The following is a 27,551-nucleotide window of genomic DNA, read 5'->3' as shown; positions in this document are numbered from 1 at the left end:
AGCTTGGTGAACTCTAACCTGCGAAATCACTTCATGTGACTGCATGAGACCAATCAAGGCTCAAAACATGACCTTCCTAGTGATTACAGATGAGAGACCAGCCGTGATCAATCATATCATGTGCTCTTCTCGAAATAAGTTTGTGAAACGTCACTTAGTTTTGTAATACTTAGTGAAAGATACAGCTCTGCAAATCTCTCCAGAAAAGCTTTCTGTGGTCACAGCTATTGAGTCAAAGAAGGACATTGATTGTCAAATATCAAAACATTTCAGTGTGTTCAATTAATTAATATTTGTTTTGGGTTGCACATATTTGAAAGCACATATTTACAATCAAAACAAAACATTTGTGATTTGTTAAACATTTAATGATGTCTATAGAATACTGCAATTATAATTATTTTATGTTTCATTTAATCTGATGATTCTAGTTATTCACTACGTATACAGTAATGATACTTCTCCCAGTTAAACAGACTTACTTTTATGTATTTTGGGAGTGGATGAATTCACTTGATGTAAATCCCGCAGCTCTAATCTCTCCACTGCAGCACTTGGAGGTGCAGCATGATATGTGATAAACTAGATGAGTCGACATTGGATTGTAGAAGTGATCAGTTTTATAGAAAAAAAATTTTAAATTAAATTATAAGTTTAAAAAGAAAGAAAGAAAAAAAAAGAAAGAAAGAAAGAAAGAAAGAAAGAAAGCATGCCATAATTAAAGAAAAAGTTAAATTAACTATGGCTGAACAGAGTCAAGGGTGTCACGGTGGCGCAATGTATTGCACAGTCACCTGTAAACAAGAAGGACGCTGGTTCGAGCCTCAGCTGGGTCAATTGGCATTTCTGTGTGAAGTTTGCATGTTCTGCCCATGTTTGCGAGGGTTTTCACTGGGTGCTCCTTTTTCCCCCACAAGCCCAACGACTTGCACAATAGGTGAACTGGGTAAGCTAAATTGTCCATAGTGGGAGTGTATGGGTGTTTTTTTTCAGTGATGGGTTGCAGCTGGAAGGGCATCTGCTGTGTAAAACACATGCTGGATAAGTTGGCGGTTCATTCCGCTGTGGTGACCCCAAATTAATAAAGGGACTGTGCCAAAAAGAAAATGAATGAATGAATGAATGAATGAATGAATGAATGAATGAATGAATGAATGAACTAACACTGCCATTTTCCAGAAAGTTTCATGAAGTGCTGCACTGACTGCCGTATTCTAAGTGAAGCCCTCTTGTTATTGTGTGTGTGTGTGTGTGTGTGAGTATGTGCCATATAATAAGTGGCCATTTAAGAAGATCAATCCTTAATAATGTCAACAAGAGCTAAGTTTGAAAATAAAAACTTTCAGAAATTAGTTGCAACCTGGAAGTATCTTTTTTTTTTTTAAAGAAATACTCATATCATAAATTATAGAATAGCTCCAGTTTTGCCATTTGCACCGTCTATTCCTATGTAAAACCAATAAAGCAGATTTACCCAGATATCTCAATGTATAAGATGTACATAAGTCTCAAAGTATTTATGTAAAAGCAAGATGAATGTTATTTTTCTTAGAAATCTGTCATTGTTTACCCAGTTATGCTGTACACTTTATATTAAAATGATTTTAATGTCATATAAAGTTTATTTTACTTTGTATTATACAGATTTTTTTTTTTCAGAGGCCAGAAAGTTTTTCGAGGTCTGACTGAGTAGACAAAACTAAATCTGTGGATTGTGGAGCGGCACACTTTCTTATTGGAAACTGTCTTACTAATCTAATTAAGACTAAGATTAAGATTTCCTGACTGTTGCTAAATGAGCTCTGGCAGGTCGCCCAGGTATTCGACCGCTCTTCCATGGCTATGCCAAATGTTACAATATATTGTAGTGGCTGTATTTTTTTTTTTTTTTTTCAATTTATACTTGTAATTGGTAAGTAAGAGATGCTTTAATCTTAACATACATAGATAAACATGCAATATACTGTAGTGAACAGAACAATGTTTCATTGATTTGATCATTTCCTAATCCTAGATGTGGCTCCTGTCCACTTAAAACAATGCACATATATCATAATAAATTAAAGGCTCTGCTAGAATGAAAATGAGTGCTATAACAAATATTCTTTGTTAAATAAGTTTACATTTATAAAGGGCATTTTACACTCAGAAATAAAGGTACATGAGCTGTCACTGGGGTGGTACCTTTTCAAAAGGTACACAATTATACTTGAATGGTCCATATTGGTACCTCAGAAGTATATATTAGTACGTACAAATTTTAAGAGGAACACTTTTCTACTTTTTAGTATTTAATATGTACCCTTGAGTTATTAATATGGAATGTTCAGGTACAAATTTGTACCTTTTGATAAGGTACCATCCATGTGACAGCTTGCGTACCTTTATTTCTGAGAGTGTACAGTAAAAATATTTCAGTTTTTCTGCTTAATTATTTAATGTGTCGCGCTGTTTCTGAATTAATAGTTTAAATACCATGTGATTGTGTGTTTATCATCTATATCGGTTTTAGAAGTTTAATGTTTTTCCAAAAAGCACTGCAACATGCTAACATTTTTTAAATAAGATTCACTTCATAAAATGTTTAAGAAAATCTAATAATTTCTCATAATATTAATGTTTAACTGCTTTTTATATGGTTTAAACATTGCGTCAGTTAGCTACAGCAGTTTATAAAACAGATACAGATCCTGTCCTATCTGTCCGTAAATGCAAGAAACAAAACACACAATCAGAGCTGCAGGAGCCATGTAAGGCCAAGCTACACTCATGCACAGCAGGTCTCTCTTTCTCGCTGTTGCTTCTGGTCATGATTGCTTCTCTGTAAGGAGATTAAGATGGCATGCGTCAATCCAGGATTTGGAGAGAAAGAGACAAATGCAAACTCGTCCTGTCCAGCAGACAACACTACAGATAGAAACCGTTTCACACCTCCTCATCAAAGCAAGAACACATTCTGGTAGACAAAAGTTATAGCTCTGCATTTATTTTATTTTTTACGAATGAGCTTTTTTTATATATATATCTAAATTCTAAACATGCATAAAACACGAGACAGGATTAAATTACTCTCTACAACTGGGTTTTAAATAATACAATTTAATTAATTTTAATTATTTTCCTTATGCATCTTTGAGTTTATTTATTTATGCATGCAAACATAGCAATTAGCTACTAAAGATTTATTTAGCATGAACTCTTAAAAGTCTTTTTAACAGACAAATCTGCATATACTTTATTTTAAAGATGTTTTGATCCGTGTACTGGAGACCAAGCAGAAAGTTTATAAAAGTCATCATATTATATAGGAACTAATAATGAAAGTGCAATGTGTTTTTTACAGCATTGTTAATTTTCATGATGCATAATCTAATATTATCAAATACAATACATTTTTTATTTGTAAATTTGAGTTCATGTAAACCAAGAACCCGTAGTTATTAACACACATTCTCTTTCACAAATGTGCACACACTCACACTCACACTGTAATACATCTTCATCAGGTCCACAAGTGACAATTCTAGAAGTTGTTCAGGTACTTTTACTCAAATTACAACAGCAACAACAATTTAGAAAACAAACAAACAAACAAAAGAAAGAAAGCAAGAAAACACACAAACGTGTTCTATATCTAGAGATCATTTGAGAAACAGCTGAGTTTTGTAATCCTGACAATCGGTAAAGGATTACGTTCATAACACTGCTCAGCACAAATCATTTTCAGCAATGATTGTGCAACCTGTCACGTGGAGGCTACACTTCAGAACAGTTTTACTTTTCACATAGAAAGCATCCAAGAACGGAGCACTTTTTACCACGGTACAGGAGCACACGCTGTGTACTGTCTATGGTACACGCATACAATGATGCAGAGCAGCTCAAGCTCGCATGGATTACAGCTGAAAGCAACAGATGGCACTCTCTTCGAATGACACTCTCATGTCCACCTCATCATCATCCCCTCACACACGGACAAAAACACAAACACAGAAGACATGTTACCTTTTTCTTGGGTGGCATGCCCACTCGCTCGCTTTTCTTTTCGTTTCTCCACGATTAACTGCTTAACAAGTGGTCAGTTGTATGCTCTCGCAATCGAGATTGACTAGCGACTGAGAAATATCCATGTACTATCCTCTTTAATCTGTTCCGTCCCAGGACAGCCCGCCAACTTTGTCAGATGAACCCTGAGTAGGTTTTACGGCATGTTTTTGCGCGTGGTGAAATTGGCGTGCCTCGGGTTCATCTCATAGTTGCAGAACACGCCGAGGACAGAAAGCCTCTCCATGAGTGGACGGACACGCGCGCAGAGTGACTGTGAGTGGAGTTTGACACGCTGCTCTGCTCCTCCACCCTCCTCCACCTCCCCCGCGCTCAACAGCTTTATTTATTCCACAGCGCGGCATCTGCTGCTCCGAGCACGAGCTGTAACCTGCGCGATTAGCAAAACTCCTATTCGGTATGTATTTAAAGAAGACATCTCGAAGACAACCTAACCCTAACGTTTTTTTTTTAAATAAAACAGCTACTGACGTTATAAGGAGGTACCCCCAATAGTAAAATGCTGTCATCATTTAGGCTACTCGCCATAGTCCGAAATTTAAAGAGTTTCCTTCCTCTGTTAAGAACTATTCTGAAGTTGAAAACCTGATTTTTTTTATTTATTTCTATAGAATTTGTTAACATTCTCCAAAATATCTTCTTTTTGTCTTTAACAGAATTAAAGAAAATTTAAACTTCTGGAGGCTTAGTAAATTAAATATTTGCATTTTGAGTAAACTATTTCTTTAATGAAGCTTGCCAAGCCCCAATCACAACTTTTTAATTAAATCTTAAGCCTCACCTGTCTGTGGATATTAGCAGGTTAAAAATAAACCATGTACTTCTCAGATTTATGAGTTTTCCAAACTGTGAGAACTTCTCTGGGGTCCTTTCAAGTCAGTTTTTGACATGTCTTTATATTAGTAATGTCATTTAAAAAAGTAATTCTTACAATTTTAAAATAAGCCCATAAGCCCATAAATACTACAATCTCATTTAAGTTTACAAGGCACACAGAAGTCGGGACATTTTAAATTTTTCATAAATTGGTAGCAATGCTATCGCAATGTGATCATCCACTAGTCACACTGGGAGCAAACGCAATGTTGAGTCTGGATTATAATTCATCATTTGCATGTGTTCTTGATGCCTGTGATTGTATAATGATTTTAAAAGCATTTAGGCATAATAAACTGCACCATTTGTAACTTTAACAACAATTCATTTTATTGAATTCTTCTAATTTGCATCTTTCAGTTACTATATCTATATATTACTATATATATACTATATATACTATACTATACTTTCAGTTACTTGAATACTATTGGAAAACGATAAACCACTTTGTATTTTTTTCTTGATTGTGTTTAGATTGTTATGCATGAAATACTCACAACACATGCAAATATAGAAATGCACTGCAAATAGCACAGACCACAACAAAAATGTGTCAGGGGACCCCAAAAAGTTTATAGAGTGTTGACTAGATTTTATGGAGATGCACTCCCACTGATAATCGGTCTAACATAATAAATTATTTTCAAAAAGAGATATTCAAATTATCTGGTAAAATTGTATTCATGTCACAATATATATTGCAAAATAAAAAATATCGCAATGCAAGATTTTTTTTTTATATCGTGCAGCCCTAGTAAGTAAGTGATTTAATGGTCCACTCATAAAGACAGCGGGGTTGATGTTGTTATTCTTAAATCAAACATTTCCTCAACTTCCAACTACTTAAGGAAAGTGAAATGTTAAGCAACAACTATTTCAGCTAAAAACAAATTCACACAACAGCATTTTGTGGTCATGAAAATGTAAACTTTTTAAACTTTATTGTGCACAAATTACATGTTCGGTATGTTCAGTACAGTACAACCAAAACAACAACGGTGGTCTACACTTTTAAAAGAGTATATACAATGCTCAGCATATCCGAGTACACCCCTTGCAAATCCATACTTTTGAACTAATATTTTTAATAGGATTACAATATTTATATTTGTGCATATACATTAGATTAGTTAGTACTGAACCCAAATCTGAAGCTAATCTAACAAAAAACTTAAGATAAAGTCCAAACATTAGTATACAGACAAATGTATATGTTAGAGCAAAATATTAAAAAAAATCGAGAGAAGCAAAACTTACATCAAATTTAGTTTAAATTTTGTAGTTTGTAATTTTAGTTTTCACTATTTAACCTTTTATTTAAATTTAAATCTATTATTTTTTATTATTTTCTAAAGATGTTCAGTGACAAAAATATGATTTTAATAAATATATCTGTTTAATAAATTTGATTTCTTCAAATGTACCAAAAGATTCATTCATTTTCCTTCAGCGGAGTCCCTTATTTATCAGGGGTTGCTACAGTGGAATGAACCGCCAACTATTCCAGCATATGTTTTACACAGCGGATGCCCTTTCAGCTGCAACTCAGTACTGGTAAACACCCATACACTATCGCATTCGCATTTAAAAATAAGATGTACTCAGGGGGCAACGCAGTGGCACAGTAGGTATGCTGTCGCCTCACAGCAAGAAGTTTGCTGGTTCGAGCCTCGGCTGGGTCAGTTGGCGTTTCTGTGTGGAGTTTGGATGTTCTCTCTGCGTTCGCGTGGGTTTCCTCCGGGCGCTCCAGTTTCCTCCAAAGACATGCGGTACATGTGAATTGGGTAGGCTAAATTGTCCATATTGTATGAGTGTGAATTAGTGTGTGTGGATGTTTCCCAGAGATGGGTTGTGGCTGGAAGGGCATCTGCTGCGTAAAAATGTGCTGGAATAGTTGGCGGTTCATTCCGCTGTGGCAACCTCAGATTAATAAAGGGACTAAGCCGAAAATTAATGAATAAATGAAAGATGTACTCATTTATGCTGATGCATGTGTACAAGTGTCAATCAGATTTGGTTAAAAATGATTGTTCCAAACTGTTTTTGTAGTGTAAGTTCTTAAAATCAGACATTTTTTGAATGACCATAAACAGCACAGGCTTCATAACATGCAAATTATTCACATAACACAACATGACAGAAAACTGGATATTTTAAATGCATAAACAACAGCAGGAGTATGACTCATGAGCCTAACACATGGACCAAACACTGGGCCAAATATTACATTAGCATTAGCTATTATACCAAGTGACAGGTAAAACTGCACTAAAATATTACAGTCTGTTGTACGGCTTTGAAAAATAAATAAAAAATAAATATAGGAAGTCCCTATATTTATAGTGTATTCTAAATACTGTACAGCTGCATGGATTGCTGCATTTTATTAGCACCATTTAGTTGCTTTTTTTCTCTGGTGACTACAACCATATCGGAACAGAAACAGAATGGAGAAGGAGAAGCACTATCCTAGCCACCAGAATATGATATACTAACACTGTAGCCCACTAAAGACCACTACGTCTGTCTAGATGACCTATATTTGGCACTAATCAGATGACAGAGTATTAAAGTTGTACACCTGAGTGTGCGTGTGTGTGTGTGTGTGATCCTGTGTGTGAGAGAGAGAAAGCGAGGGAGGGAAAGACAAAGAAACAAATAGCATCTTTCTTTACCTTAAATCAGTCTAGTTTCTGAATATACTGTATGGGTAATCAATACAGGGGCAAAAGTGTTTCTAGGTTTTTATGTTCCTCAGTAAAAACATAAAACTACAGTAAGAGTAAAGTTTGCTTGAATTTTTGCTAATTAAATTACACATTTTGAGTTCATAATACATATATGGCGTTTACTTTTCAAATAATAATAATAATAATAATAAAACATTGAATGTACAGTGCTCAGCATAATTGAGTAGACCCCATTTTTAAAATGAATATTTTTATCAATTTCTCAGTAAATATAGGCACGGGCGAGGTAAGCAGCCGCATGGGGCCCCGGGGAATTAGGGGGCCTCGACCAATGCCAAGGAGCCTCTATTAATCATATAGCTCTTTTATACATTTTCTCTCATATGTTGTAAAATCTGTCTATAACCATTAAGATTTTAAAATTATTACTTCTTATCAAAACCGGGGCCCCCATGAATAATAGAACGTTCCGTCCGTACTGCACATGTGCGAGATGCAAGCGCTTCAGTCAAATACACTGCCAGCCGGTGTTGCCAACTTAGTGACTTTTCAGACCCCCCCAGCAACAAATTTTCAAAAAATAAAAAGCGACTAGCAAATGTTTTTAGCTGGTACTGTAGATTTTAAGTTTTAGCACCGCGAGCGTGAGGTATTTCCCTGGTACAGTCAAACCGATTTGCTTCTCCTTTGTTTTAAATGTAATAATTTAAATGGACCATTAATTATTTCTTGCTGTTGTTCACAATCACAGACACTTTTGTGACACCAGTCTGCCATCGATTACAGTAGAGGCAGGTAGTGTGTTTAAGAGTGAGCAACTTTTGAGAACTTTTGGGAAAATAAATGACACTGTGAACTATTTTTTTATTTTTTTTTTGTTAATTTATTGCTTTTAATTTTACACTAGGAAGGTAAACATTTCTTTAAGTTCTAAAATGCATTTATATATATATATATATATATATATATATAGTATATTTAATAGAATAATATTATATTTTAACATGCAGTTTATTTTTCAACAATGCTATGACCCTTAAATCACTAAGTCCACCTCTAAATATGGGAAATGTATTTTGGTGCATTTAAACAAAACAGATTAACTAAACAGATATATTTATTAAAATAATATTTTAGTCACCAAACATATTTAGAAATTAAAAATATTGCATAAATAAATTACAACCTAATTTTTTTTTGCTTCTCTTCATTTTTCCTCTTTTTCAAATTTGTATTTAATATTTTTCTATAACATATAAATTAGGTAAATTAGTTTTTGGATTGTTATCGTAAGTTATTTTGTTAGATCAGCTCCAGATTCGGCTTCAGTACTGACTAATATAATGTATATACACAAATATAATATTTTATAGCTTCCTATTAAAAATTAAAAGATAGATTTGTGATGGGTGTACTTTTATATGCTGAGCACTGTAATAAACTAAGACTATAAGTATGGAAGTCTCTTATTTCAGCTTAAAAGATAAGTAAATACCTAATGCAGACCTTGCCATGGGAAAAAGTGAGAAAGAATAGATTATAAATACTAGATTTTGTTTCTCTATTAACTATTGTTTTTTGAAATAGGCAGTATTTTTTGATAATCTAGATTTTTTTAAAAGAACCACATTTAATAATAACTTATTATTTTCTATTTATATGTATATTAATTAAATATATTAGGCAACACATTTATAAATCATAAATATTTTGTCCGTCCAAAATAATGTTTTTAATTCTAAATTGGTTTACTAAAAGTAATGCCAAATGCTTCATGAGATAGTGTTGATGCATTCGTCAGTATTTTCTTTTCTCTCTTTTAATTCCTTAAAACATTATAATTTACGATTTAACCTAGTAAAAATGACAAAAATCCTAATTATGTAACTTTCTGTGTAGCCAAGAGCATGTACAATGCAGTTATTTAAAAAAAAAAAAAAACATTCTCACTTTTAAATGTCATCAACCCACACGCATGCAAGCAGTCATGATCACTCCATGAGAACACAGATGCACTTACTAAATTACTAGGTGACAAATCTTTGCGTGAGACACTTTACGTCAGCCACACTTACCGAATAGGATTTTTGTGGAGCATCCGTTAGCCATAAACACGTCTGCTATTTTGTCTAAGTACAGACTGCACAATGCACTCTAAAAAAGGGACATAGCTCTATGCTGGTTTATAAAATGATTGTTTTATAAACCTAAACATAAATATTACCCCAAAATATAATATATTTATACTCATGAGATGGAACATGGATTGATATAAATGTGAAAGCACATGCAGTTGGATTACGTTTTCATACATATCTCACTCACACACACACACATGCAGAGTGAATCTATAAGCCTCTTACAGAGGGGTGTGTGCAGTGTAAAGCCACACTCAGTAATACACTGCTCAGAAAGGCACAACCAGGCAGACACGCACTACTGGAACCCCAGCATCAGCACATCTCTCCACACACACACATTCAGATCAGCTGGAAGACAAACATCTGTCTGACCTTACAGTCACACCAGAAATGATCAGCTTTTCTGCGGGATACTGTGAACTTCGACTCCACTGCCCCTTAGCTCCTAATCAAATCATCCAATAATAAAAATATCAAAAATAAGTCATCTTGAAGAACAGTTTTTATCCAAAATAGCAGTTCCAAGTCATAAAGGGCTAAATAAATGCATAGCGTATACTGTAAGTTGACATGAACTTTCTCAGTTGTTCAAATGAATATAGTCCAGCATCGCCCTGAGCATGTGCCTTGTGTATCTAAAATGTTGGATATCTGATTGTCTGTTTACAATACTCCAGAAGAGCTTCATTTGTTTCTACGAGGTTTTTTTTTCTCAGTAATCCTTGTTCTTAACAGCATTCAGGTCACTCATTATGCCTGTTTGAAATGCGTCCTGGCATGAAAGCATCTTTCCCTGCACATCTGCTTGAGTATGGCATTATAAATCAAACTTGGGTGGTCTTCAGGGACTATGCAGCAATTTTTAGTCTTGATGAGCTGCGTTTTGAGCCTTTTCAAACCTCAAACCACTTCCGTCGAATCACTGTGCTAATAATGTCAGGCTAAATTATATAATGCATAACGGCTATTGTTGTAGTATACATTGGACTGCCATATTTATATACTAATAAGGACACTTGTGAAAACAAATGTCTCACCACTAACCGGCCCTCACACTGCAGCTGTCAATACAAAGTTTTGCATAAACTGAAGTTCATCAAAGCCAAACGTCCTAATGAATTCCACATTTTAGCACGATACGTATAAACAATGTACCTCCGGGTTTACTCTGTTAGTTTCAGGCAGTACTCACCCAAGAGACGTTTTTATTCTTAAGAGTTCTGGGCATTTCTGCAAAGAGGAGAAGGAGAAGCGGCGACTGATGCCCTCAAGTTCCGAGTTCACCTCTGAGATTTGTGGCCCATTAGCGCTGACGTCTGCTCCCACTGAAGTTAGGCTCTGATATGACACACAACGGTGTTTAGCCACCACCTACATGATGTGTAAAGCAAATGGCATGACCAGGGCATGACGGAAAGCATGTTTATATTATATCTTCTTGTCTGTCATTTTCTCTTTCCTCAGCCCCTCTGACTGGCAATGCATTAAAATACTGCATGAATATGTAATGTAACATCTGGATGATGCTCCGCCCCATAGTGCTGGAGGCAGGAACTCATGAGCGACCAATCCAGCCCACCCAACAGCTGGGAGAGGAGATTTAAAATGAAAGAAAGAATAAGGTGGAGCACAGGGCACGTCCTGCCCAGTGTTGTCAGACAGATTGTATGTCCCTCTAAAACAGGATGAGCAATCCTCATAATCCTCCAGCGCTATTCAAGCACTCTCTCTGTCCTGCCACTGGAAAAGGTCAAAGCATTGAGTAAAGGAAAAGAGCACAGTTTGCTTTTCAAAACCCTCAACTACCACTATTATTGTCCCTGTTAACTATGTTGAGCCGGTTTTGCTTTGGAATGAACACAGATGAAAGTGCATTGATCTGTGAGTGGATAAAATACTCTATGTTATGCACATGTGGTTGTTTCTCTTCTAAGTTTCCAAGATATTACTGTAAATAATTCTGGAATAGTCTAAAACCAAAACAAGGCAGGGTACAAATAAGGTCAAAACCAAGAAAAAAAAAAGATTTTAAAACCTAGACAGGTCTTGAGTACTACACAAACATAGCCCTTGTCATCCACATTTTCATGACAATATGCTGCTTGCTCACATTCTCAGAAATGAAGGTACAAAAACTGTTACTCGGGTGTAAAACTTTTGTAATTTTTTTAGATCATTCGTACACCACCAATATGGACCCTTTAGGTACAAACATGCACTCTTAAAAAGATACGTACTGAAAGGTACTGTTGTACCTTCATTTCTGAGAGTGTATTTGGTAAAATCTCGTCTCAGTACAGGCTGGGATGCTGTGCATCATGAGAGCATATATCATCCACAAAGCTGACAAAGGGAATACACTTCTGAAAGATAAATAATGAATAGGACACCTTATGGTCTCATATACTTAACCGACTTGAAGTGTGCCGTTTGGGACAAGGCTAATGCCCTATCATGGCATATAAACAACATGGCTCTTCTAATATTGGCAGATATAGATATTTGGACAGACTCGTTCTCCAATCTCCATTGCCCATGGAAAAACTGAATACCAGTCCTGGATATCAGCTGAAATTGGCACTACTTTCACATACTTCATATCACACCACACAACACAAACCCACTCTCTCTTGTCTCAAAGAAAACAATAATGGTGCCATCTTGCGTCAATTCAAATGTTGAGGAAAATAACTTAGAAGACTTGTCATGTCATGTACACTATAAATATTACTAATATCAATCAAAAAGATAGTTTTTTTAGGTTCTGCAGTGTTTTGTTTGTTTGTTTATTCAATTCACCTGTACCATGTCTTTGGACTGTGGGGGAAACCAGAGCACCCGGAAGAAACCCACCCCAACACGGGGAGAACATGCAAACTCCACACAGAAAAGGCAACTGACCCAGCCGGGACTCGAACCAGCGACCTTCTTGCTGTGAGGTGACAGTGCTAAACACTGAGCCACTGTGCCTCCCTAGTAATAATATATTTATTAATAATAAATTAAATGTACTAAAATGTAAATCATTTCATTAAGCAACAACACAAGTGAGCATGCAGGATCTTGCTAAAAAGGGACACTTTTTAAAACCAATGTTCAAACCAAATCTGCACTTTTCCTAGGATGGAAGACTGGTGCATACATAAATTTTGGACACATCACTCTGATATAAACCAATATGATGATCAGTTTCAAATGGTTATAAAAATACACAAACCTGTTGCTAAGGTGTCATGTGTACATTATTCAATCCTGTTTTTGAGCTTCAACTTTCCAAATGATTAAAAAAAACAAAAAAACTGTCAGAGTGAGGAAAGCTGGCTTAACAAACGAAATAGAGTGGGTTTACTCAACCTTTTCATTTATATAATGTGTTGTGTATGTGAATGCCAGAAACTGGCATTAACAGAGGCATGTCCTTCATCTGCTGCCATGCAGTCTCCAGTATCCTGGCAGGATCATGACAGAGAAGGGTGATCTGCCATTAGCCCCTGCCAATAGCCAGACAAACACTTAATATAATTCAAGTTCACTCAAGTTCAATATCTGCCAAGAAAAAAACAAGAGTTGACTGTTGTATTGGAAGAACATTAAAGTTGAAGCTAAACTAGGCTATTTCCAACTTTTCCGGTCATAATAATGACTCATTACTTGACCTTGTCAGATTAAGCTGCTAAGAGATACCATTTTCACTTAATTACTTCTTCATGCAAATCATTTTGAATAAAAGTGTCTGCTTAATGAGTAAGTGAAATAAATTAAAATAAATAAGTCATATTCTTACTTAAAATACCAAAAATAATGTGTACTACATCTTAAAAAAACATACACACAAGAAAATAGTTCCTGACTGCTATGACCTTAAACCAGCAAGTGCCACAACGCACATATAGGCTATACATATAGGAGTATTTTGTCAAAAAAGTGGCAAATTCGTCTGCAAGAGATGACATGTAAGACTGAATGATATCTTTTAGACACAAATACTTGCTGTATAATCCATATTTGGGGATTAGAAACACAACAGAAAGCAAAAACACATGGCAGGGAATTGAAATAGGCCGCACCTCCCAAGTGCACTTCAGAGGCTTAACAAAAAAGTTCAATCCATCCAACACATCAACAGCATCACACAAAAAACTCTATTGAAGACAGAAATAGCTTTTAGAGTTTGCTGAAGAAAAAACACACTATATACCTTGTTTTCTTCTATTCTATATATATATATATATATATATATATATATATATATATATATATATATATATATRTATATATATATATATATATATATATATATATATATATATATATGTATATATATATATATATATATATATATATATATATATATATATATATATATATATATATATATATATATATATATATATATATGTATATATATATATATATATATATATATATATATATATATATATATATATATATATATATATATATATATATATATATAGTTTATGTTGAGTTATTTCTCTTTAAAGTTCATAAAAAGGTCTTATTATTTGCCATAACAGTAATATTACTGAACCAACACACAGGAGCTTGATAAAAATGCTGATTTTAGAAGAAAGATTTAGATGGCATTTAGAGGTTTTTGCATCTGAACCCTTCATATATAATTTCATATTTACATAATTCTTTTTTTACTTACCCCGGAAGAATGACAGTAAAAATGTGCCAATTCATGGCATGTTAAATTTTATCCAAAGAAAAACTATTTTATTAACTTTTTTATTAATTTTAAAACTAATGATTACAAAAAATCCACCACAATTAGAACTTAAAACTGTTTAGGCCTTTTTGTTGTGTACTGTAGTTAGAGAAGCATAAAAAAGTACTGAATAACAGACAAAAGATTAAAATGACAAATTTGTATAATTTTAAATAAAACCAAAGAACTGAGACTAAACAATTACGCGTCAGCCAGACATGTGCTAAAATGTTCCATAATATCTTTAAAAGATATTTTGTTGACATGGCAAATAGGCTAGTTAATGTTCGTTTCGTTTCGTGTGGAAGACATTTTGTTACAACTTTGTTAGCGCGTCCAAAAAAAAGTGCAGCAAGTTGTATACTCCATTAAATTCTGAATTAGTTTGACTGTGATTAACATTTTATCTTCAGACTATGTCAGCATAAGTAAAGTTAAAATCTTTTAAAAACTATAAAGACAAACATTTTTTTATACTTTATATAGTTTGTGACGATTATTTAATTTATTTTTACAAAAAAATTGGAACAGTTTTTCTATGCTATATTATAATTTAATGTTGGCGCCACAAAGACGGTTGAGAAAATGCCGCCAAAATCAGCGATGGTATCCTAAAGTGCTGGAATATCTCGACTCGCAGCGTAAAACATTTCGTCCCCCAAAATACCCCCAAGTGCGTTTCTACGGATTTGGGGAAACATCTGACGCGGTTACAGTAAGTGACACTTTCATTTTGAAATGCCTCTCTTTACACTTTGAGTTGTGACGCCTGACACCGCAAACGGTCTGAGGCACGATAAGCTTATTTACTACCTGTTTGCTCTGACAGCTTTTGGAGCTCAGTGTGCCTTGCTCTCTGTGACTGTGATCGGCTGCTCTGGTGGGATTTAGGTAAGGCATTCATCATGACACACACACTCAGTGACTCACGCGTCTCTCGTTCTGCTCTTTACACACTCTCTCATTCACTTTCTCTCCATGCGGCAGCAGCCCAGGTGGCAGTAAAACGTGGCTTTTTATAGCAGCGAGCTTATTTTTAGACCTACGTTTTAAGGCGAATTGCTGCTGAAAATACACGTTTGTTCCTAAAATGATGATGATGAAACCGGACAAATACTGAGGTGGTGGATAATGCACTCCCACAATTAAAGTAACGTTATGTAAGTTTTTGACTCTTCAAAGCCAAAACCGTAAAATGTTTGCAGATGAAGAAATGTTTACCTAAAAAACAGTTCTGAGGTCAGATATTCAGTTTTAAAAATGTCTGTTGTGTTTGTCAGAACAATGCCATAATTGATAACAATCAATTATAATACCCTATAGTAAAGCTAAAATATAGCTTTACTGTTAAGAACAAAGATGCCCAATCTAGGACCCTCAGGCCAAAGCTGGCCCATGGTAACCTTTGACATGGCCCACCAAACAATCAGGGATCATCTTAAACAGAGATCATAATTTCTAATTTTACATAAATTTTTGTTTGTTTAAGCTACAAAATCCTAAAATTAAATGTTTGAATTAAATGTGAATTAATCAGATATTTTATAGGGTTTAAACCCTAAAAAAAATTCTTTAGATGTAGACAGATATGTGTGGCACATTGTTAAAAACACTTTTAGAAGGTCATGATTCGCACTCATTAAATAATTGCTTTATATAGTTTTTATTTTACATTTCTTCAAGATTGACGCACCAATTTTTTTTTAAACCATGAGAGTGCAGGGCAACTTCATTAAAAAAAGTTTTGGGACTTATATTCCACTTTTAAGTGAATTTTTTTGTGTAAATTTTGAGTGAAAATTTATAATGGAATGGTATATTAACAGTTCGGTATATTTTGGCATATTTAGCTTCGGTCCACCACCCACGTTTGGTTTTTGGCTCTTGATAAGAAAAAGTTTGGGGACCCCTGGTTAAGAATGTTTCTCTGCCATTCTTCTGACCTCTTCTTTTAAAAGGATAAGGATACTCACCCTTGACTCGTCCCAAACCAGGTTGAGTTTTATGTTCTGTTAAATGCAAAAAGAGATATTTTAAGGAATTTGGCAAACCTGTAACCACTCACTTTCATATTTGTTTTTGTATGGAGGTCAATAGTTACAGGTTTCCAACATTCTCTAATATATCTTCTTTTGTGTTCAGGACAGGGAAAAAAACTCAAACTGGTTTATAACAAGTCAAGTGCTGACAAAACTGTAATTTTTGTGTGTACTACCCCTTTAATGGGAACAGGTTGCCATTTTGAAAGTCCAGAATGCAAAAAAGCACTCCGGACATTATGAATTTGACTCTTGTTTTAGCGTTATGATAAGAAACACACACACAAACACTCGATGAAAACTTTAAGGAGGCTTAGACTAACAGTACATTTCAGCATTTTACACTTCCCAGCACATTTTTGCCGTACTACCTGAAAATTGTGTTTATTACAGGTCATATGTTCATCTACATCTCTGGTTTTTCTACCAAGAGCACGTCCTGACAGTGGCAGATCATGCTGAGCATGCTGCAGTTACTTACATAGGTGGACTGTTCTCTCCGCCAGTGTCCCAGACCACAGCAAAACATCAAGAGAACATCCAGGGGTGTCGTGAAGATGCTGCAGCCAAGAAGAGAGTCTAAATCACTCTTTCCGAGCCTCTGGGTCCCGCTCCGTATGGGAGAGCCATCACATCAGTCTGATGAGAGACACAGCAGCAGCAGGTAACCGTCTTCTTTCCTCCCAGCCTCTGGTCTAGCCCATAGGTTTATTATGAAAAGCCAACATTCCTCCACGATTGCTGATCAGTGCAGTGCAGTCCGTCAAAGTGAGTGATTCACATCCTCCTTAATCGCAAGACCAACAGGCTCGCAGTCGGCTGGTTTCAGGTGTGTGTGTGTAATTTGTTTGTTCCGCTCTTCCCCCTGGTTGAGTTCCTCGCCTTATTTATTTACACCCTCCCCCGACAACCCCCCACCCCTCCCACCGCACCCCTTTTTTTTTTTTTCTTTCTTTCGAACACAGACACAGGCTTAGAGTTTAAAATTGATACACGGTGTAAATGTCATTTTGCTGCCTGACTTTCTCTGCGTCAGCTTGTCTCCGCCTCCTCTGGCCAATCAGAAACGAGAAGCGAGCTGCGTCTGGGTTGCCTTGTCTCCAGTCCGCACAGGCAGAGGAGGCTGAAGTCCACCGTCTGCCTTCTCTCCTCTTTGCTTTCTGCTGCTTCTCCACCTTCACGACTCCTCCCTGCCTCCCTTCCCTGTGGATTCAGGCTCTTTCCGTCTCTTTCCCATCCCTGCCCTGTGTGTTGTCAGGGACGCTCCTGTGTTACCCTCGTGTGTCCTTTCTGTGGCTGTGCTTTGCCGTTTCGTCTCACTCCCTGTTGCAGCACAGCACTACACGCAGGAGAAGCGTAGGCTGAATTAATTTTCTGTATCATGGGCTTTATCAGTCAGTCCGCTCCTCGTCTTTATCTGTACGCTGCATCTGAGTGTCTGTCCTTGCTGTCTCCTCTCCCCTCTGTTGTCCCCTGCCGAGGAGCTCATGCAGTTTCTTTTGCAGCATCTGTTCACACGCTGACTGTCAAGTTTAAACGGGATAAATTAAAAATAAGCTCTGTTCAGAAATCTGTGGGAGGCACATGGTTCAGTCGCACTCAGAAATGGCTTTTAAACATCTCCTGTCCAGAGAATCAATTACACTCCATTGGTTAATATGGAGGATAACACAGAGCTGAGAACATAAGCTTGAAATAGGAGTTGGACATGGAAAGATAATTCATATTCTGATGTTTCTTCTTGAATACTTATGCTGACTGGAATAGATTCAGGAAGAAAATGAGATGTGAGCAATTCCAGAGTTACGGATGTGACATTTGCAGTGAAAACTTCAAGATGTTAACAGTATATTGAAACGTCTGATAATATTTTCCAAAAACAATTAACCAGAGTTAAGAGATCAGAAAAATTTCAATCTGTAAACGTGTTTCATATTTCAATCAAGGAAAATAAACATGCACAAAAAGGTGATCCGACCAAAAAAGTGTACAGTATACAGAATACTTTGTAGAAGTTCTGTGAATTAAACTGCACAACCCAAAAGAAAGAATGCTGATATAAATAATAAAACGTGTCTATCTACAGAATAGATCAATATGATTTGTTTTATTTAATATTTTTGATTTTGTGAGGAAAAAGCTTTGTTATAGCTGTACCTGATGCGAAATTGGCACTTGTGAAGCTTTGGTAACTCAAATAATATAGTTTGAAAATGGTCATAGAGACATCTTTGGGTATTTTTACAATACTGTAAAACAAGAGTCAGTGATTCAATCAACCCAGAAAGAGTTTAGCAATTTTGGTGAAAACTATTTGAATTTTTCCATGATATTTGCATGGAATTGCTTAGATTACATATCCTGGTCAAATACTAGAATGGAGTACCTTTAAGGGGACAATTCAAACAATTTTACTGCAAACTGCTGTAAAAACTTTGTGTTTGAAAGTAAAAAAGGTATTAAATATATTATCACTGTCTGTGAAACTACATGATTATTTTGGAAGTTAAAGTATTTACCATATAATTTTGTGTAAAAGTCTACAAAGACTGTATGTATAGTAAAACATCAATTAAAAAACCTTATGTTCACTCATAATTAAAGTTAATTAAAATAATACAAAAATACAAAAATTTTTAATGTTATATTTTAATCAATAAAAATAGGGACTTGGGTAGACAGAGTTTATTTAATTCCATGTTAACTCCACAAGAAGGAAATTAATAATAAAACCTTATTTAGGGCTGAAATATATATATTTTTTTACAAATCACACAACGCAGCTGGGAGTTATGGTTGGACTATTTGTAAGATTGATTGTTCTGTGCCAAAAACAGATTCTGAGGATTTGGAAACATCATCTTGAATACTTCTTTCTTGGAATTTCTTTAAGGAATCAACAAAGTGATCATTTGATACAAAAATAAGTGATAAAAGTGCTTGATGTGATAATAGAAAGTGTTATTGTTTTATTATAAATAATTTATTAAATATAATTGCCATATAACATTCTGTAAATTGTATTACAGACAAATCATATACCTTTGGAAAAACAAATTGCAACTTATCATTCAATATTTTGTGAATGTTTATGGAATACTATGGGTTCACTGCCCGGTAAAATATATAACACTTATTTCATAATTAAAATAGTTTTAAAATAATAATCATATAATTATAAGAACAGAATAATATATATTAGAATGTGGTCATTTGAACATATCATGTATCTTACAGTAAATTATTAATAATAAAACATTAACAAAACAGTTTTTATTAAAATGGTCAAAAAAAAAAAAAGACCATATAGTAAGAATGTGTTGTTCAAATTAATTAAACATAGTGACATAAACATACAGTATATTAAAAACGCAAGAGAAATAGTAAAAAATGTACTGACCTATCAGACAATGCTTCTGGTAAGAGCTCAGTTACACCTCATTCTGTCACGCTGCTTTCAAGGTGGCAAATGCATCACATGGCGTCTGACAACAATAAAACAGTAATCTATTAGAAAGCTATGCATCATGCAATAAAAAGATAGATGGAATTATAGCATGCAGCAATGTAAGGTTTCATTTATGAGATGCAAGGGGATTTCTGAACATTCAAAAGCTTCTCTGCGTCTTACGATATGCATCATAGTAGAATGAAAGCATTACTGGCATGGCTTTTCATGAAAAGCAATCAGTTTTTACTAATCAGAACATGTCCTGGCATAAAATGAATCCACATTACCTTGTAGTAAGTCAATATCAGCCACAGCAGCCCTCACATGCTGAAAACAAATCCCATGATAAATGTGTACAGTATATGACATGTGCTTAATAACATGCTCTGTTTGAAAATTTGACATTTGGCATGGATTAAAACTTTAATAAAAAACAGAAATCCTTAAAACATATACTCAAAAATGAACATAGACAATATTTAACACTATATTTACCTTATGAAGCCTGCATTTATAATGCAGTATCAGTTGTGGTTAATTTTAATGCACGCATAATGCCTTATAAGCAACGCTACAGTGTGTTGTATCATCGTATGAAGAATTGTAGCAACATTCTGAACATACTTTACCCACATTTGCTAAATATACTACTTTCTTATGATCTGGTTTTGACACTGTTTTTCTTGAACATTATCATAACTTAATTAACATAGCGTAAAAGCAGAGTTGTCTTTTAAACAAATAAATCTTTATGATGTGTTTATTAGTACTTTTTAAAGCCTTATTCTGCATGTCTATATTCTGCAAACATTGCGGTAAACTCTTCTACAATAACTACAGTACATAACTATGAATAAGTAGTACTGAGTTTACAGAGACAGAAGTATTAAAAATGATATTCATAATTTGACTGCTTTAAGTGTATTAAAAGTAATAACATGTCAACTTACAAAGTTTTACCAAATTTACTACCCATATAGGTAAAAAAACAGATTTTAAGGGTAAAACATTTATTTAGAAACAAAAAGCAACTATAAATCAAAATGTATATATCATTTTAATAAACACTTAAATTGTATTTTAAAGTTTTATAAATAGTTTGTGCTTTTAATTGTTATTTTTAGTTTTATCTGTAACCTATTGCTTACTTTTGTTTTTATCCTGCTAAATATATTGTCTTAACATTCAAAAGACAACCATTTATGCATGCATTAATGCATTACGTGTGCATTATAATGCATTACAATAATTGTTTAACCATTTTCATGATTATTTATTACATGATACAACATATTACAAGGTTGTTTATAAAGAATTATGTATGCATACAACATAACAATAATACCTTTATAATGCATCATTTAGTGTTACCATATTGTTCAATAAATATTAACAGAACATAATAAATTCATACATCAGTGTACACTACCTGACAAAAGTCTTGTCGTTGATTCCAGTTGTAAGAGCAACAAATAATAACTTGAATTCAAGTTGATTATTTGGAAAAGTGGCAGAAGGATTTTCTGATGAATAATCTGTTGAACTGCATCCCAATCATCACAAATACTGCAGAAGACCCATTGGAACCCACAAGGACCCAAGATTCTCACAGAAATTAATCAAGTTTGGCAGGGAAAATGGTTTGGTGTTCAGTACATTCGGTATGAGGGTGTGCGTGAGATCTGCAGTGGATGGCAACATTAACAGCCTGAGGTATCAAGACATTTGTGCTGCCCATTACATTACAAACCACAGGAAAGGGCAAATTCTTCAGCAGGATAGCACTCCTTTTCATACGTCAGCCTCCACATCAAAGTTCCTGAAAGCAAAGAAGGTCAAGATGCTGTAGAATTGGCCAGCCCAGTCACTAGACATAAAAATTATTGAGCATGTCTGGTGTAAGATGAAGGAGGAGGCTTTGCAGATGAACACAAAGAATCTTGATGAACTCTGGGAGTCATTCCAGATGACTTGATTAAGTTATTTAAATCATTGCAAAGATGTATGGATGCAGTCCTCCAAGCTCATGGGAATCATACACAATATTAATTCTGTTTCCACTGCACCATGACTTTATATTCTATACTGTACATTATTTCTGTTACTTGACAAAATCACAGCATAATCTTGAGGTCTTTGCCTCAAGCCAGTTCTGATACCAAATGAACAACTAGAAGTCAAGTTATTATTTGTTGTTCCTAAAACTTGGAAAGGCGACAAGACTTTTGTCAGGGGTGTAGTGTAGCAGGTCATTTTTAAAAATAAAATCTTGAAATATACACCTTCATTTAAAACCTATTTACATTTACAAATAAAAATGTGAATCTGCAAATGTGCTATTTTCCCCCAATCCCTCAAAACATGCTTCCTCTGTTCAGCAGCTTCAGTTTAGTCATAAAGACAAAGTACACAAAAGATATGCTGGCAAGAATGTTCTTTAGTATGTACAGCACTGGAGTAACGTATCCAAAAACCGCCAGCAGGCATATGCGCACCACCAGGAAGGGCAAATCTTGAGAAAGGATGCTTGATAAAGCCAGCAATGGACTGTCTGGAGTTATTACAACACGCAAAAGGGACAAATAAGCCAGTATGTATATTGGAAACACCCATCCTGAGTAAAACACCGAATTGGTGCCAGCCACCCTCACCATTTCCACAGTGTCCAACCAGAACATGAAGCTGGAGACAAAGAGGTCATGCCGAGGGTCTCGTTTCCAGAGAAAGCTAAAGGGGCCTGAGTGAGAATGAGAGTAGAGGTATGCCGAGCTGCTGGTGCGGGGCAGCCCATATGTTCTTGCATCTTCCCAGCGGCCCGACAGTGACCCGTTTGAGACCGGCGATCTGAAGGATGCATCACCGTCTTGTCCGTTTGCCTGCAGATGTCCAGAAATTGATGTGACCTGCTCCAAATGAGTCAGAACTGGACCTGGCATCTCCAAATCCAAATCTAATCCACTCGCTTTTTGAGAAGGAGGATAAAAATAGAGCACAACTTAAGACTGAGGTCATTCAATTGGGAAAAGTCAATGATCTCTTATCTCATACCTTTTCCTGTTAAGCGGAGAGGGCGAATTCTCTCCACTATGTCCACACAGATGAGGGAGAACAGGACCAGTGAGACAGGGAGCTCTGTTAAGCGGTCAAACCGAATAGCAGCATCAGCCTGGACCTGCAGAACCGTAAATATAGTAAATACAGAGGCCTAAACGGAGTCTCATGAGCAAACAGATGTGGAAGAATGAGAAAAAACAAACGGTCTCATTCATTAATAATTGTCCAGACTAATTTGTGTTTGTATAACCTAGATTTTGCCAAACACTATTATCATTGCTTGCCATTGGCCAGTGACAAAAAAATAAATAAAAAATGACCAGCCTTAATTATTTTATTTTGGCCCTGGTACTGTATGCGCATTATTTAAATAACACACACACACACACACACACACACACACACACACACACACACACACACACACACACACACACACACACACACACACACACACACACACACACACACACACACACACACACACACACACACACACACACACACACACACACACACACACACACACACACACACACACACACACACACACACACACACACACACACACACACACACACACACACACACACACACACACACACACACACACACACACACACACACACACACACACACACACACACACACACACACACACACACACACACACACACACACACACACACACACACACACACACACACACACACACACACACACACACACACACACACACACACACACACACACACACACACACACACACACACACACACACACACACACACACACACACACACACACACACACACACACACACACACACACACACACACACACACACACACACACACACACACACACACACACACACACACACACACACACACACACACACACACACACACACACACACACACACACACACACACACACACACACACACACACACACACACACACACACACACACACACACACACACACACACACACACACACACACACACACACACACACACACACACACACACACACACACACACACACACACACACACACACACACACACACACACACACACACACACACACACACACACACACACACACACACACACACACACACACACACACACACACACACACACACACACACACACACACACACACACACACACACACACACACACACACACACACACACACACACACACACACACACACACACACACACACACACACACACACACACACACACACACACAAACACACAAACACACACACACACACACACACACACACACGTATCTATCTATTATTTTACCAAATTTTAATTTATGAAAACTACATAAATGAAACAATTTAAAGAAATGTCACTACAAAACTATTGAACTAAAGTATGACCATTTCAATTTCTAGAATATTATTATATTTTATATTTTTATATTTTAATTATTTATATTAAAATATAAACTTCAGATAAACAGAGTAAAATACCTAAACCGATTTACATGGTTGTTTTTTAATTTGGTTTCAAACATTAAACCACAGAGTTCCCATTTAATTCAACCAACTCACACTAAAAAGAGCTGCATTGATAGTGTTCATCCATAGTATTGAGACCCAGGTTTTTTTTTTCCAAATATCATATCACTAATAAAAAAAAACTTGAGAAAGCTTTTACAAACTTGTTGATGACAGACAGTTGATGAAGCATATACAGGCCTCGTGATTCTAACCAGAGACTAACATTGGCTGTAATACTCCACTCACATTCCAGTCTATAATACCCCATCTTTGGGTTAATAGTAAATCTGCTGGTCTGCGAGTAAGTTACTGAATACCTTGGAGTGGATCTGTTTATGAAAACTGTTGATGAGCCCTACGGTTTTATTGTGGACCAAAACTGTCATATAATGAAACTTATTGGCTTCTCTTTGCTTTAAGAAAGCAGTTACTTTACAGATTGCAGTAGCTGTCATTTGTTTTTGTATCACTTCAAATGCACACATTACAAAAAAACAGACAAAATTTAAAAGATTTACAGTTTGATGTCATTAAAAACCTTTTCCAAATTAGTTTCAAATCACTCTCTATTGCTTTAAAGATCCACTGAAGAAGCTTACGCAAACTGATGAAATGGCTTTTAGTGGTCAACAAGTGCACATTCATATGATAGTCTTCTAATGAGACTAAATAATGCATTACCTTTGAGCTGGCTATGATGATAGCGAAGCACGGTAAAGTGCTGAGAATCACATATGCCAGTGTAACAGGTCTCCTACACAAAACATAAGAGTATTTTCATTCTGGAATATCAACAAAGAGTTTAACACGTGCATTTAAAATTCAGATAAAATATAATGGCGTGCCCTGCTTATGATGTAACTTTGTTTTCCCAGTACAGGTGAAAAGTTTGGGATCAGACTTTTTAACAAGTTTTTGATAACCACTGCTCACTTACTGCATTTATTTGTTTAAAAATACAGTTAAAACGTTAATACTGTGAAATATATTCTTTATTTTTTTTAAATGAATCTATATTAACAGTATTAATTACAGATTCAAAGCTGAATTTGAACATAATTATTTCAGTGTTCATGATCCTACAAAAAATATATAATTCTATTCTGTTTTGTTTATAACAAATATTGAAATCAGCTTTATTTTTGTTAAAACAGTGATATATATTCATTTGAAAGCATCATAAAAAGAAGTAACTTTTTTAAAAGATCAAACGTTACAGTAAAGACAATGCTATGAAAGATATTATTTCAAATTTTTTTCATTTTGTGCTCTTTGACTAACTAAACGGCTGTGGTGAGCAGGAGAGACTTCTTAAAAATCTTTTGAGGAAAACAAATCTTACAGATCCCAAACTTTTGACTGGTAGCTGTTGACATGGACATTTTATGCTATAATTAAAACTATTTTAGTACTTCCCAACCCATTTTACACAGATATAATTTAAATTAAGTTGCAAAGCCATTTACAATAAACCAACACATGCAAAAAGCTAAAAACTAAAACTACTCGGATCATCTACAAATATTACAACATTATCAGTGTGGAAATTAAAGGAGCAGTGGTTAGTTGTACTCACCAGTTGGTCACTTCAGAGAAGCGTTGAGTTTTTAACATGAAGTACTTCAATGGAACCCACACAAACAGAGTTACAGATGCCGCATAGGCCACAGACGCCGCCACCACCAGCCAATAGGCAGTATCACTAGACTTCACAAACCGAATGACAGAAGCAAATCGCTCCATAACTACAAACACAGGAATACAGAGACATGCGAACTGCAAAAGCTCAAATACAATGAGTTTGACAGTCTTCCCAGAAAGCATCTTGACAGTGTGAATCTTCAGTAAATCCTCCTACTAGTGAAAATTCCCTGAATTCATCCAATGCATCTCCCAAGAAAACTGAATAACTGAGCACTCTGGACTCTGAACACCGGCTCTGCTTACACTGCATTCTCACTGGTGCTCTTTTATTGCCACAGTAATGAAGAAGTCACAATTTTCTTTTTATGGAGTTATGAGAGGAAAAAGTCCCTACTTCAAAAACATGTAAAGTATTAGCACAAAACAAGTAAAAAAAAAAAAACTACTGTAGACATTGGGCTCTATTTTACCAATCTAGGCGAAAAGTCTAAAGCGCATGGTGCAAAACATTAAGGTTGTGTCTGAATCCACTTTTGCCATTTTAAGGATGGAAAAATATGCTTTGCGCCCTGGCACATGGTCTAACAGGGTTGAGCTTATTCTCTTAATGACTTATGGGTGTGTTTTAAGCATAACATGCATTAAACCAATCAGAGTCTCATCTCCCATTGCCTTTAAGAGTCAGTTGCGTCACGCCATGGCGCATTTGCTGTTTCCATGGCGGACTTTGTAAGTGGAAAAACTAAATGCTTCATTAGCAAGGAAACAGAGGATAAAGATTGAGCCTCTTCACTTTTTACTTTACGTTTACTCTTAACTTTACTCCTTTAGTTTAGTGGATAAGGAAATGGTGTTGTATGCACTGCGCTGAAGACATCCATTAGCCTACCTATTGAATTATTTTTGTTAAGCGCAAAGATTTGTTACAGAACTATTTCTAAATTCAGTTCTAATTTCCAGCAAACTAATAAATGAACAATAATAACGAAGTGTGGTCAAAAACTTATATCCAAACTAGGGATGCCATGGTTCTCAATATAATATTAACCCGTTCTTAGATTTCATCTAAACTATCTTAATTTGTATTTGGAAGACAAGCGAAGGTCTTGGCATATATGGATGAACTAACCCTTTCAGTCCCACTCAGAGAAGATTCAGTTAAAGGAGAGGGGTTACAAGGAAACACAATTATTTTATTGTGGTTTCTGGTTCAAGAAAATTCAAAGTATTTTTTTTTTCGGGGGCAGTTTTATTTGAGTTTTCATTTCTTTTTTTTTTTTACTTTGACCTAGACCATCTAAGTGATCTTCATGCCCACAGAAA

The 27,551-nt window shown here is 35.5% G+C and overlaps 2 protein-coding genes and 1 long non-coding RNA gene across 15 annotated transcripts in view; 1 reads left to right on the top strand and 2 right to left on the bottom strand.

Moving 5' to 3' along the window:
* The window catches only part of cacnb2b (calcium channel, voltage-dependent, beta 2b), a 50,798-nt gene extending 33,346 nt beyond the window's left edge, over nucleotides 1-17,452 (bottom strand). For 4 of the 9 annotated variants that reach the window (XM_073918074.1, XM_073918076.1, XM_068224268.1 and 1 more), the window contains exon 1: nucleotides 4,006-4,316. In XM_073918074.1, the coding sequence (XP_073774175.1) occupies nucleotides 4,006-4,023 (18 nt within the window). In that variant the 5' untranslated portion in view covers nucleotides 4,024-4,316. Of the gene's footprint in view, nucleotides 1-4,005; nucleotides 4,317-10,967; nucleotides 11,353-17,030 lie in introns of those variants that run through there. The other 5 variants (XM_068224271.2, XM_068224272.2, NM_001423728.1 and 2 more) reach the window with 4 other exon arrangements.
* Nucleotides 15,086-27,551, top strand: part of LOC141378367 (uncharacterized) — a 49,054-nt gene continuing 36,588 nt past the window's right edge. For both annotated transcript variants that reach the window (XR_012392658.1, XR_012392654.1), the window contains exons 1-3: nucleotides 15,086-15,225; nucleotides 15,340-15,401; nucleotides 16,943-17,213. This is a non-coding gene — a long non-coding RNA (uncharacterized lncRNA). The remainder of the gene's footprint in view (nucleotides 15,226-15,339; nucleotides 15,402-16,942; nucleotides 17,214-27,551) is intronic.
* Nucleotides 17,506-27,280, bottom strand: tmem236 (transmembrane protein 236). Of its 4 annotated transcripts, none has more exons than XM_073909620.1 (6): nucleotides 26,161-27,280; nucleotides 25,266-25,338; nucleotides 23,049-23,172; nucleotides 20,288-22,962; nucleotides 19,950-20,034; nucleotides 17,506-18,307 (listed from the first exon to the last, which is right to left on the bottom strand). In XM_073909620.1, the coding sequence occupies exons 1-4, from the start codon at nucleotides 26,406-26,408 to the stop codon at nucleotides 22,355-22,357; spliced, it is 1,053 nt and encodes a 350-aa protein (XP_073765721.1). In that variant the 5' UTR covers nucleotides 26,409-27,280; the 3' UTR covers nucleotides 17,506-18,307; nucleotides 19,950-20,034; nucleotides 20,288-22,354. The 4 variants fall into 4 exon arrangements, with proteins under 4 accessions (XP_073765721.1, XP_073765715.1, XP_068078422.1 ...); XM_073909614.1 differs by having other exon boundaries at nucleotides 17,506-18,072; XM_068222321.2 differs by having other exon boundaries at nucleotides 17,506-18,072; nucleotides 19,950-22,962.

The sequence above is a fragment of the Danio rerio genome, chromosome 2 (genome assembly GCF_049306965.1).
Source record: "Danio rerio strain Tuebingen ecotype United States chromosome 2, GRCz12tu, whole genome shotgun sequence".
Lineage (NCBI taxonomy): Eukaryota > Metazoa > Chordata > Actinopteri > Cypriniformes > Danionidae > Danio > Danio rerio.
The sequence above is the reverse complement of the archived record's forward strand: the minus strand, read 5'-3'. Positions and strand labels throughout refer to the sequence as shown.

Bases quoted from the DNA above. Each gene is read 5' to 3' on its own strand.
- tmem236 (XM_068222321.2), bottom strand. From the start codon at position 26,408: ATGCTTTCTGGGAAGACTGTCAAACTCATTGTATTTGAGCTTTTGCAG. The intron at 25,339-26,160 runs GTGAGTACAACT...TGTTTTGTGTAG, and splicing joins TTCTCTGAAGTGACCAACTG to GAGACCTGTTACACTGGCAT. The intron at 22,963-23,048 runs GTATGAGATAAG...CTTCTCAAAAAG, and splicing joins TCTCCGCTTAACAGGAAAAG to CGAGTGGATTAGATTTGGAT.